This window comes from Asterias amurensis, chromosome 10, assembly GCF_032118995.1.
Source record: "Asterias amurensis chromosome 10, ASM3211899v1".
NCBI lineage: Eukaryota > Metazoa > Echinodermata > Asteroidea > Forcipulatida > Asteriidae > Asterias > Asterias amurensis.
Window position 1 is genome coordinate 15,586,956 of NC_092657.1, and position 13,468 is coordinate 15,600,423.

Below are 13,468 nucleotides of genomic sequence, written 5' to 3' on the forward strand. Positions count from 1 at the left end.
CACGGCCGTTTCACACTTACGATCAAACCCAAGAAAATACTTATGGTGTGAAAGGGTTTTTGTTAGTAGTTTAAAAAGATCGACCAAAGGTTCCCAGGAATTTTCCCGGGAATATCTCGGGAATAACTATAGTGCGAAAAAGTAACATGAGATTCTACACTTCACTCAATTCAATTTGGCGGGTTGAACCAACGTCATGTGGTTACACGTGCCGGGGCTCTAAGTTGTCCCACTGCACACGACTATCTCTTCTGTCAGGAGGTATGCCCATCCTTTGTGTGCCACAATTGGACAATAAGGCTACAGGTTAATCTGGGCATGGTCGTGGTGCGCCCTGCAGACCGCCTCTCGGACAATAAAGATTTGCATACGTTCCAGATGGTTGCAGTAATGAGGGGACAGGCAGTGCTGCTGGTGCAAGAGTATCGAGTGACCAATCAAAATTCTGGTTACACGCCCGAGCATTTACCATACGTCCTATTAGTGATCATTCGTTTTACACGTTCAAAGCACCGTAGCACGTCAAGATCTTGCCAATGCCCAATCACACGTTGGATACTGAAGGCTCCACCCTACTCGGACCGTTGTCTTTGTTAAACGCTATACATATTCATGTTATTCAATAGAGCAGGAGAGCTGGAGGCGTGGTAGGCCCCAGGAAAATTCTCTTATTGTCTGCTCCTTGAAAAGCATGCATGTAGCGGACAATTACTCACAAGACAGTGTAGTGTTAGCATTCACTATAGAGGAAAGATTTACTAAGCAAGCAGGGTGTGTAAAAAAACATGCAACAGAAACATATACAGTATAATACCACTATTTGTAAGCCCAATACAACATGTGCAAGCCCCTTTGGTTGTGCAGTTGGAGTCTAACAATGTAGGTGTGCTCAACTTGTAAAGAAAAAGTCTGCTGTTCACATTCAAATAAGATTACGTTCGTCTGTAATGATATTCAGGACTGCTGTTCACATTCAAATAAGATAACGTTCATCTGTAATGATATTCAGGTCTGCTGTTCACATTCAAATAAGATTACGTTCGTCTGTAATGATATTCAGGACTGCAATTCACATTCAAATAAGATAACGTTCATCTGTAATGATATTCGGGTCTGCTGTTCACATTCAAATAAGATAACGTTCATCTGTGATGATATTCAGGACTGCAGTTCACATTCAAATAAGATAACGTTCATCTGTAATGATATTCAGGACTGCTGTTCACATTCAAATAAGATTAGTTGGTCACTTACAATATTATATGTTTTTTCTTTACTTTTTAAACCCTACTTTGTGTGATCCCTACTGGATTTTGGAGTTTCAATCCAACACCTGAGTGATATGAATATCGTGTTTTTGTGTTTGCACATAATAACAGTAAAGGACGCTGGAGTATCAGCTTTAACAGTTATAAATAAATCCTTATGTTATTCGGCCCAGTGACACCCAACATGCTTCACCAAGCCCCTTCTTAACATACATTTCTTTGCAAAATAGTTTAAGAGGGTACTTAAAAAAAAAAAAAATCAAAAATGTGCCCCTTTTCGCCTTTTCCTTTGGTTATAGCGGGCACTAGTGGACAACAGCAATTCTTTGTAAATCTTTCCTCTATAGTGAATGCTAGCACTACACTGTCTTGTGAGTGATTGTCCGCTACCTGCATGCTTTTCAAGGAGCAGACAATAAGAGAATTTTCCTGGGGGCCTACCATGCATCCAGCTCTCCTGCTCTATTGAACATGACATGAATATGTACAGCGTTTAACAAAGACAACGGTCCGAGTAGGGTGGAGCCTTCAGTATCCAACTTGTGATTGGGCATTGGCAAGATCTTGACGTGCTACGGTGCTTTGAACGTGTAAAACGAATGATCACTAATTAGGTTTCGGTACGTCCTTTCGTTTAGGTTCTGGTACATCCCTATTTTGACCAACGAAACCTTAAGTCGCATACGCACACCCCGAATCACTGATTCTACAGAGAGTACATTGCCAAAAGGGGGAATGTTTTTTTTTTTTTTTTCTTTTTTTTTTTTTTCTTTTTTATGGGGGGGGGGGGGCGCTGTGTACATAAACGAACTCAAAACAAATAAGAAGCCTTGCTTTTAAATTGTTCTACTATTGCACCATTTGTATGTTCTTGTATTTTAGTTAGCTCCGTCTGGACTGGCATCAAGACTCTTTCGAGGCATGGATGCTTTGCTTGTATAAGAAATTCATCGGTGCAGATGTATAGATGGTGCCGAACAGGATGAGCAGACCAATGAAGACCAAGACGCTACATCAGTGGTTCCAATGACTATTATTAACTGATACTGGCCTGACAGGTTAGTTAGAAGCTAAAAGGATCATAATTTTTGACGCTGGGCTGCCGGACCAGTTTATTGGGTGCTGAATAACACTGTAGTATATTGCTAACATAATCATATATTTAGTTAGTTGTTTATAATAATGCTTATGCGAGATCTTAAACAAAAGGCATAGCAACTTAAAATTATACAGAGTAATTACCAATAGTGTCCAGTGTATTTAAACTATGTCCAGTGTGGCTATAGTTTATCCTGGAATAGTTCGCGTAACGCAGAAGTATAATTTTGTATGAATACGCTCAGCCCTGTGCAAACGTTTTAGACAATTGCGTGAAAACAGTGTTTACAGACAGGAACATCACACGAAGTTGTTTGAAACCTTACCCGATTCTTGGTGCCGAAACCTCCTGTTCCATGAACCTAGACCTTGTCAAATGTTGATTATCAAATGGAGTAACTACCATTTAGCCAACATCTCTCTTGTAAATTTAGATACATGGGATTCATGCTGCACCCTGCTGCATCAGCATACCTCAAATCAATCAGTCTTTGATGTGTTGTTTCCCGTTAGTTACAGTCACCTTGAAGTGGTATTTTTTTTTAAATGAAGCTTTTGTCACTAAGATAATGTGTTTTGATGAGTGGAATGTGAATAAACAGCTAACTAAGGTTCTAAAAAAATTGTTCTAATTTTATTTACAAATTTAAGAGTAGGCCCCGACCCGAGAGTGCGCTGTTCGTGACGTCAATCGAGGCGCGATATTTGAAGGGAAAATGTGTAGTCTGGCACCGTACACTACGTCTGTGTACCTGATCGGTATGATGCCTACGTACATAACTACGGTCACGGAGCAGACTGCACGCACTACGGCTGCTGTGCGGACGGTCCACTCGGATTACCCTGCATGGTGACTCGCAAGCTAAAAACATGCCCTCAAAGTTCAAACTTACATGAACTGTTCACGTTTGGCATACGCTCCTCTAGGTTCGTGACGTCTTTCAGGTACCTTCTTTGACTTCCCACTCTGGAAAAGTTGTTGGGATGGCGTCATGTTTGATAATAACTTTTATCTTCATGTCAAATGTGTGGTGTACTCCGGATTCGAAGCACAACGGCTCGAAGTGTTCGCTGCGCAGCGCTGAAAAAGACGTCGGACCGGACCACTATTGCTCTTGTGAGTCTGACTTTCGCGGCCCAAAACCGCCCATACTTGGGATCTGCAGGAAACACATTAAACCTGACCCGATCTTTAGATGTTTTGCTGCATCCAGCAGCAATACACTAAGTCGGCATTGCCGGAAAAATGAAAAAAAAAAAAAAAAAAAAAAAAAAAATCGAAACGTTAAAAATTCGAAACGTACAAACTCACGATTTCCTGTTTTAGGGGGTCTAATGTTATTAAACATTGAGACTGGAATTGGACTTTATTAACATAATGATAAACTGGGTAATATTTTACGAGTTTTTTTTCACCGCATTAATGAGTTTATCGTTCACTGCTGAACTAAATGTATAAACGAAAGGGTCTTCCGTTATGGTCCGAAGGTTCAATACTCCGGAAGGTTCGACAGTCCGAACGCAAAATGTTTCCTTAACAGGGGGTTCATTAGTCCGAAAATGAAAAAGGGTTTGTTTATCCGAACATTTAATACGATAGTTCGAATCGACAATCGAACCTTATTGTCAATTCGGACTATCGGACCTTCGGACTATCGAACCTTCGGACTATTGAACATTCGGACGAACGAACCTTCGGACAAACGAACCTTCGGACAAACGAACCTTCGGACTAACGAACCTTCGGACTAACGAACCTTCGGACTAACGAACCTTCGGACCATCGAACCTTCGGACTATCGAGCTGTAACCGATAGTTACAGGGCCCTTTCACGTAAATAAAAACAACTGTTTAGCATTTTAATGTTATACCAAATAAAAGTAAAGGGACTTCCTAAGCGGTATGAAGCCACTGGGTTATATTAAAGACCTGCTTGCACGAAAATGTCAAGTCGTGAACTTTGCTGAATTTCACTTCAAATGTTTTCAATCAATAAGGAAATCCAGTCATATGACTAAACATGTAAATACATTTTAGTTGTGTAAACAAAATCATTTCGAATAATTAGTACCCTCCTCCCGTGCTTTTCATGAAAGATTCGCGAACAGCTCCGTTACGTTTTTACACACAGACATGTTACGTCATAGTTGGGAGCTCCAATTTGTATAGCCTCCAATTTGTTTGTTGCAGCAAGTAGGTATAACAAAGCAAACTCCCAGACATTACATCAAAACATTGTCATTTTAGGTTGGTGCATGATGTTTTAATCGATAATTACGAACAATTCAGATATGTACACATATGAAAACTACATTTAAATGGTGAACAAACGCATCATAAACAAGTTAAAACAGCATTTCCGTAAAAAAAAAATTCCGCTCAAGTATTTAAAGCCATTATACACTTTTCGTTAACAGTATTGTCCAAGTCCCACACTTCGTGTATCACAACTTATATATAAAACAACAAACCTGTGAAAATTTAGGCTTAATCGGTCATGTGTTTTCTATAAATTCGTAATTCTTGTTAACGAGCATTTATATTGTTTTACTGTTTTCTCAAAAAGTAAAGCATTTCATGGACTTCAAGAGAAGTCTTTCACCATTACCTTCTGTAAACCCTGTAAATTAGTTGTAAATCTATGAACTTTTATTTTTGTTTCCGTACCGAAAGGGTCCAATGGCTTTAACCTTGCACTTTTTTTTCAACCCGGAACAACAATCGTCATGGTTCATTTGTCACAGTATTTCGTAATTTGGTAAAATTTATTGGGGAAACCCCACTCACAGCCAAACATGAAATCTTTTGTTAGGTTCCATTCATGCAAAAACATGAATAGAACTGGGATTTTTACGTACAATGCATACCTAGCTTTAGAAAGTACCTCTGAGTTGTGTAAAAAATAACACGTCTCGTATGATGATGTAGTGTTATTTCCTTTATAAACTTGAATTTATATAGTTTCGATCAGAACTATCAGGACAGCGGTCACAGAAGATTGGAACAAATTTTCAGAACAACATCTCCTGATAATGGTTACATTTAAACCTCATATCTTATGTTAAAGTTCATCTCACATATTAACGCCAGAAATTTCCACAAACAGGCTACAGGTGACTTGTTATATTTGCAAGAAGGTTGCTTTGGGAAAATATGGCCGACCGTGGATTTAAAGGCGTCTTGCGACCTCTTTGTTTAGGTGTGATTGCTTGTGTACTGATCATTGGACTAGTTGTAGCCAGGGCTACGGGGGACGCGTGTGAGGTTTGCCATTGCGATAGACAGTCATTGACTGTTGACTGCAGCATTAGGAATCTGACAGAGTTACCAATCGGCATACCAAATGACACCACAAAACTGTAAGTGATTTTTAAATTAATGTTGATAATTATTTCAAGATGTGTTTAGTTAGAGTTGATATTATTAAGTATTTGGGTTGGTTTATTTATTTTTATTTTTATTTTTATTTTTTTATTGAGGTGAACGTTTCAGAAGAAGAACCAAATATTTCGAGAACTGTACTCGGAGTGAGAACTGTACTCGGAATGAACCCCTCACCCAGTTTGGTTACTCGGCTGCCGCAGTCCTATGGTACAGACGTATCGATACACAGACGGATGGCCAAACAATTTAAAGTCACCTGGAAGTGTTATTATTTTTTATTTTTTTTTCAAAATAAAGCTTTTGTCACTCAGATATGTGGTTTGATGAGTGGAATGTGAATAAACAGTTAACTAAGGTTCAACAAAGTTAGTTCTTATTTTATTTGCAAATTTAAGAGTTTGCCCCGACCCGAGAGGGCGCTGTTCTTGACGTCAATCGAGGCGCGCTATTTGAAGAGAAAATGTGTAGTCTGGCCCCGTACACTACGTCTGGTACCTGATCGGTATGATGCCTACGTAGAGAACAAAGGTCCACGGAGCAGACTGCATGCACTACGGCTGCTGTGCGGATGGTCCACTCGGATTACCCTGCCCGGTGAATCGCATTAGGCCATGGGCCGAAGGGCAAAAAGTCCTCTAGAAATAGAAGAATGCTGCAGCCCCAGGGGTGAAGGGGAGATCTATACATCAAAATGTAGGGAATGGTGCCCTCTCCAAGAAAAAACAATGTTCTCATAAAACTATTGGTTCGCGAGCGAGAAATCCAAGATGGCGGCTAAAATTCAAGATGGCGGCTATTTTTTTTGTAGAAATGTCTAAGAAACACCCTAAAATGAACAGCTATTATACAAAAATGATGTCCTGTTGCATAAAAATTATGATCTGGAAGGATTTCACAAAACATGGAAAGTGCCCGTTTACAAAATGGCTGCCATTTTTTAGTTAAATAGCTCATTTTTAGCAAAAAGTCAATAATTTAATATAAATACAGTCTTTACATGCACAACTTTTGCATGCAGTGAGGAAATTTTGTTGAGCCGAGTATAAAGTCGTTAGTTTTCCCTAAGTGGCATACATGAACTAGTTTTATATGCTTTGAAAATCCAGAAAACCAGAAACTGGGGGGGGGGGGATAATGTGCCCCCATTTAGCCCTGGTAAGCCACGCCCACAAAAAATCTCAAAAATTTCACAATTACAAATGCACAAGTTTCCTCCAATATTATGAGGGGGAAACATATTTTGTGAATTGCATAATTTTTACAGTATGTACAGGTAAATGTAGATCATGGAAGTGGCTCCAGTGTCTCTGTCCCCCCCTACCTGACATATACTTTTTAGAAGGAACCGCTGTCATCAATATGGAATATTGGAATAAAGTGACGTTTCTCACTTTAATGATTTAGCTATTAAAGGGAAGGTCAGATAGAGGTAAAAAAAACATAAAAAGTAAAACCGGTACATACTCGCATACTTTCAGATATCTGTAATAGTTAAGGCGCAATCATTGTAAATTGAAGAACACTTTTCTGTGTATTGGTAACTTCTTGAGCCAGTCTTTTTCTGTAGGGTCTGGCAATCTAGATCGTATTTTTGTTTTATGTAAATTGTAGGCCAGCAGTGGTGGGGCTGGGAAGAGTTTTTTGAGATGTATAAGCATTCCCTTCCAAGAGGTGCCAGTGTTTAAGGAAAGCCCATTTAAGGGTGGAATGATGGATCTGTGCAAAGTATGGCAGGATGAACACGAGTGGGGGATTAGATATAGTCTGTTGTTTTAAATAAGGTGAGGCAGCCAACATTGAGTTCCGGTGGTCTTCGTTTACTTTAAGTGTGAAGCGAGCGGGTTAATTCTCCGTGTTGTAGCCCGTTCTGACAGTTTAGTCTTTAAGAAGTTATCTTCTCCTTAAAGTCTTTTGAGTGTGTACATATAACGTTTGTATCTTGTCGTTTCACCCTTAATAACGCTGCCAAATACTGATTGGGTGTGCTGAATCTTGAGCAAGATATTGGAATGTGTCTGCTTTTTGTGTAGCTATACTCGAGTATCCAGTTTCCCTTCTTTTTGAAAACGTTCTCCTTTGTTAAGGACAAGGTCTAAAAAGGTAACTTGTTGTTCAGATATCTCCGAGATGAATAGATGTTGGATGCAAGTTGTTTAGTGTCCTAATGAAATCCTCCGCCCTGCTTCGGTTGCCATTGTAAATGATAAGAACATCATCTCTATATCTCATGACCACGCCTATTGTTTGTTTATAGAATCTGTTATTAAACTCAAAGACATTTGCGCCATTGATTAGTTCCAAAATACAACGTGCTTGTTTTTCTTTTTTTTTTATTGTACAGCGTATAGCCCTGGATGTCCTCGTCTAAAGCATCACAAACTGAGTAGCCTCTTTTTGTAGACAGTTTGTTAACATTGAAACAATATCCAAGTTGATTAGGAGATAGTCTTTGTCCAATGTCAAAGTGTCAAGTTTTTGGAGAACCTGTGAAAAGTCTCGTGTGTATGTGCTTTGTTGCTTGACAATTGGAAGCAAGGAAAAATCCATGTATTTTGAAATTTGTTGAGTTGGGGCCCCGCAACCACTGATGGATCTTCAGCAGTAGGTATAGGCTGGGTGTTTTAATCATCTGGTGGTTGTGGGGCCGGGGTCGAGAAACTTGAATATTTCCTTGGATATTATCCATTCTTTGAACAGATTAGTTACGGCCTGGTAGACCGCAGCTGTGATTTCACTTGCTAAATCCTCGTCAACCAACTTATAGTGCGGCCCAGATAGTTGCCTAGTCCCCTCGTGTATATAGTCTGATTTATTGAGAACGCAAACACCCCTGGCTTTGTCAGATGGTTTTATGGAATTTTTTTGTTTTGTTTGACTTTGACGTCTGCTTTAGTCAGTTTGTCGCACATTTTTTATTTTTGTTTTGAACAACTCCTCCAGTGTACCTTCAATGTACGAATCTAGGTATGTGTCGGGCGACTTAAAGATTCCGTATTGAGGGCATTCGGAAAGGGTGTATATAGGCTCCACCTTTGTTTCCCCGCCATTAAAACGATGGTAGACCGTTTGGGGATGAAGTTCAAACCACGCAAAAATACGATTAGCTCAATATCTGTAAAATGCGTGTCTGACAGACTTTTTTACAAATTGCTGATTTGTTTTGCTTTTTGCTTAAGAATATCCAAGAAGATCTAACCTCTCCATTCTCTTATTGGTTTTGGATATAACCGTTTCTGGAGAGGATAGATATAACATCTTCCTTCAACTGAAACCCATATCCAATACGCCTCCAGAAAACGTTGGTACATGTAGTAGTAGTAATATGTAAGTAATACATACATGATGTTGTATGTCATACCCGTACAAATGTTTCTTTTCTAGGTCAAATTCCATGGCAGCTTTCTTCTCTAAACCATCTAACTCTTTCCATGTACTTACACATTCAATAACTTTATCCCAAGAATACTCTTTAAATGCAATAACAGGTTCAAATTCGTCTTTTGTTACGCGACAAACACCCACTGCAACCCCTCCATTGCATGCACTGTCTGACATCTGTGTTGTTACACAAACAAACAAACAATCTCACACTCGTTCCCATGGGTAGTGAATTTATGTGTACTTAAGACCCATATCACCATTTTCGTGATATTTGGGAACAAGGTTGTAACTCCAACTTTGAACTTGAACATTGTAAATTATTTATTATGAATACCTTCTCTATGATATTATGACCTCAAACCTTCTTCACCCCTGACCCTGCAGCATTTTGACAGAATAAATGGCTTGGGCCCATGGCCTACATGCAGTGCCAACCAAAACAAAAATCGTGACGCTAGGCGCACGCTAAAAAACATGCCCTCAAAGTTCAAACTTACCTGAAATTTTGTTCACGTTCTCCTTTATGTTCGTAACGTCTTCCAGGTACCCTTTTCGACTTCCCACTAGCTGGAACAATTGTTGTGATGGCGTAATTTGTTTTAATAACTTTTCTCTTCATGTGAAATGTTTGGTGTGTTCCGCATTCTAAGCACGGCGGCTCGAAGTGTTCGCTGCACGCAGCGCTGAACAAGACGTCGGACCGGACCGCTATTGCTCTTGTGAGTCTGACTATGCAAACAGACCCCATCTTTGCACGTGTGTTTACTCTACGCGTTGCAGGCAAATTCGAGGGGGTCTTTGTTCGATCGAGGCAAAGTCTGCCTTGATTGACGTCACAAAAGGGGTAGGCGGAGTCACCCCCAAACAACTTTATATATTTTTAAACATATAAATCGTTACAAACAAATACTAACAAAATATGTCCAGGTGACTTTAATATAAAACAAATCATCGGTTAATCTTATGATACAAGTCGGACAGCGCATTTATTTCATTGTATGCATGATTATCCAACACAAACAGTTCGAAAATGGGACGGCTACTTTTTCAGAAAGATTGCTGGATATAACTCTTCAAGTCTATTATCTAACAAATAAATTAACACATTATGAACATAGTCAAGAGTAATTTTTGTTAGAATGCTTTCTATAAGTCTTGTTTGTAAACAGTCGTGTATTAATTTTGAAGGAGGTTTCTACATGTTGGTATTTGACATCGTGACGCTGAAGTAACATGCTGATATGAATGATCCGCGATAAGTTTAAACTGAACTGCATACAGTTTGAACGGCACCCTTTCAAGCAGAGCATTGTATTTTTATTGGAAACCCCCAGGCGAAGTCAAGCATCATTACTCCCTTCGTGTCAGCTTATATTCTACCATTTTGCCAAAGATTACAAATCTGGGGAAATCTGATTCTTTATAAAGAGAACGAGCCTTCCTCGTAAAAAAATGTTCTTTTGTTATGTAAAAACAAAGTGTAGGGGAGCGCGAGTTCAACTTCACACGGTCATATGAGGAACTCATTGATTAAAGGAGGTAACATGGTTGGTTTTCCCGAAATTTTACACGTCAAATGAAGATATTGTAACGAAATGGCACCGCGCGGTGGCGCTCCAGGCTTAGCGCGAGAGTAGGCGTCCTTAGCGCGCGAAAAGGCGGTTTGGCGCGGCGCTGGCTGCCGCGGGGCATTTTGGGGAGCACGCTGCTGCCTCGTGCGTGGAGAGTGCGTAGCGGGCAGTTGCAGACTGGACAGCGGATGGTACAGACGTGTTTTCAATAGTGGTGTTTAACAATTGGCGGGGAGGATTAAGGAGGCGACGTGATTAGTGTGTTCACGTGTCGGGAGTAGTAGCAGGGCTAGCGTGGGGAGTTTTGGGAGTTGCGGTGCGTGCTGCTGACAGTTGTGTAACCGAGGGGTAGGTTTTATTGGATTATTTTCTGTGTTATTTATGGCAAGTTGGACGTAGAGACGTGCGATAATCCACTCCCGTAAGGAGGTCACATTGCTTTGTATTGTTTGCTCTGGAGTCCGGGATTCTATCAGGCCCTTAAGGCATATTCTATTGTGTATTGTATTGGTTGCTCGGAGTTCGGGATTTTATCAGGCCCTAAAGGCAGCTTTGGTTTTACTGTAAATGCGGTTCAGTTACTTTAAGTTAGTTCCAGTTACCTTAAGGGATTTTCCAGTTGCTTAAGGGATTACCAGTTACTTAAGGGATTTCGGTGACCTTAAGTTTAGTCAATTGCCTTAAGGGACCATTTCTGGCCTTAAGTAAAGGAAGATTGCGTAGTTGGAATCAGGAATTACTGTGCTTTCGTAGGGATAATAAATAAAACGGATCAATAGTCAATCAGTAACTTGTCTCAGCCCTCACTCCTTGGAAGTCAACAGTTTCTTACAGTTTCTAGACCCCTTCCCCCACGTTTTTATTACATGCGGCGATATACGGTTGCCTAACGACCTCACCCCAAGTGCCAGCAGGACTACCGCTCGTCCTGTGCTGGTGACCACCAGACGGGAATCGCTACATTGGTGTCAGAAGTGGGATTTGCTGTAATTTTTGTGGGAGACAGGGTTATTCTAGAGCTGTACAACGGACCGCATGATGGACCGGATGGATTCAAGGGCAATGGAGGAGGAGTTGGAGGTGCTTCGGATGGAGGTTCATACAGCCGAAAATATAGTCGAGGATGCTGTCGAGGCCAGACGGGTAATGGAGGAGGAGTTGCGCAGGATGCGTATGCAACACGCAGAGATGGAAGAGAGACATAAGTCGGGCAGGGTCCTTGGAGCCCCTACGCCAGACATGTTTTTCAGCACTCCGAGTCCTGTGGTTTCCGGTACACTTAGGGACACCTCAGGAGCAAGAGAACAGGAGGTGGGACGTAAGGAGGATGCGACTATTACCAGCCCCAATGTGGACAGACCTCGAAAACCGAACATTTGCCCGGATCGTTTCAATGGGAAGGTTCCTTGGAATGACTACAAGGCTCATTTCCGAGCTTGCTGCGTGGCGAATGCCTGGAGTGACGAGCAGGCGGTCGTGTTTCTCGCTGCCAGCCTCCAAGGGCAAGCGTTAAAGGTGCTGGGATGCCAGCCGGAGGGGAAGAAGTCGTCGCTTAAGGACTTGATGCTCCGTCGGGACCAGAGATTTGGCCCGGGCCAACAAGCAGATTTCCATATGATGGAGGTGAGGCACCGTCGGCAGGGCGAAGTGGAAACACTGCAGGAGCTAGGGACGAGCATAAGGGAGCTATCTGCATTGGCCTACCCGGAATTCTCCGACGATAGCCGGGAACGGTTGGCTAAGGGACATTTCATGGATGCGGTCAAGGACCGGGAGATTAGGGAAGGGATATTCCGGGTAAGCCCAACCTCTTTAGATGACGCCATTAGGGCCGCTCTGCAGACAGAAAGTTTCCTTCGGACAGAGGAACATAGGACCAATGGGAGGGGGAGAAAGTTTGCAAGGGTTGTTGCAGGAGGAGAGGACGAGGTCTCTCTGCAGGGTCTACAAGGAGAGTTAAGGGCCACTCAGGATCGCAAGGCTTTGGGTGGAATACATGCCATGTTGGAGGACCTGTCACGTTCTAAGGGGGATTACCAGTCGGCAGTTCCACGGGGAAGGTCAAGTGCAGACTATGCCTGTTACAACTGTGGCAAAAAGGGTCACTTCGCGAGGGAATGTTCTGAGCCGAGAAGGGAAAGGAGCTGGCAGTCGGGAAACGCTACCCAGCCAACCGTGGGGCCCAATGGAAGGCTGGAACTGGAGGAAGGACACCTGGAAACTTCCAAGGAGGGCCAGTGCTAGGAATGTATAACCAAGGGATAACGCTCTCAGGGAAGAGTTCGAATATGGCAGGGCTATATGTGACCGCTCAGGTACGAGGAGTAAAAACACAGATGTTAATCGACACAGGTGCGTCAAACACGGTGCTGTCAGCAGCAGTTTACTATCAAATGGCTCCGGAGGGGAGACCTTCACTGAATACGAGGGGAGCGAAGTTGTACGGGGCGGATGGTAGCTCCATAGAGACTATTGGCGGAGCATTGATGGAGATCCAGGTTGGCAAGACAACCCTCCCGGTACATGTGATATTTGCAAAATTGGATTTGGAGGGGATATTAGGAATGGACTTTCTCCTGCCTACAAATGGACGACTGGACTTCAAGGACATGGTGTTGACCCTGAATGGAGAACGAATAAGGTGCCAGAACGGTCAGGGTGCGAACGTTTGTGCACAGTGTGGAATGGAAGGACCGGACCTGGGTGGCCAGTTGCGCTAGTCAGGAGGAAGTGAAGGGATAGTGCCTGTACCGGATAGCGATGAA

General features: G+C 42.0%; 1 protein-coding gene across 1 annotated transcript in view; it reads left to right on the forward strand.

Annotated features, from left to right (window-relative positions):
- Nucleotides 1-5,353: 5,353 nt before the first annotated feature.
- Nucleotides 5,354-13,468, forward strand: part of LOC139942912 (uncharacterized) — a 52,671-nt gene continuing 44,556 nt past the window's right edge. Inside the window, exon 1 of the mRNA XM_071939732.1 lies at nt 5,354-5,726. Within this exon, the coding sequence (XP_071795833.1) occupies nt 5,521-5,726 (206 nt within the window). The 5' untranslated portion in view covers nt 5,354-5,520. The remainder of the gene's footprint in view (nt 5,727-13,468) is intronic.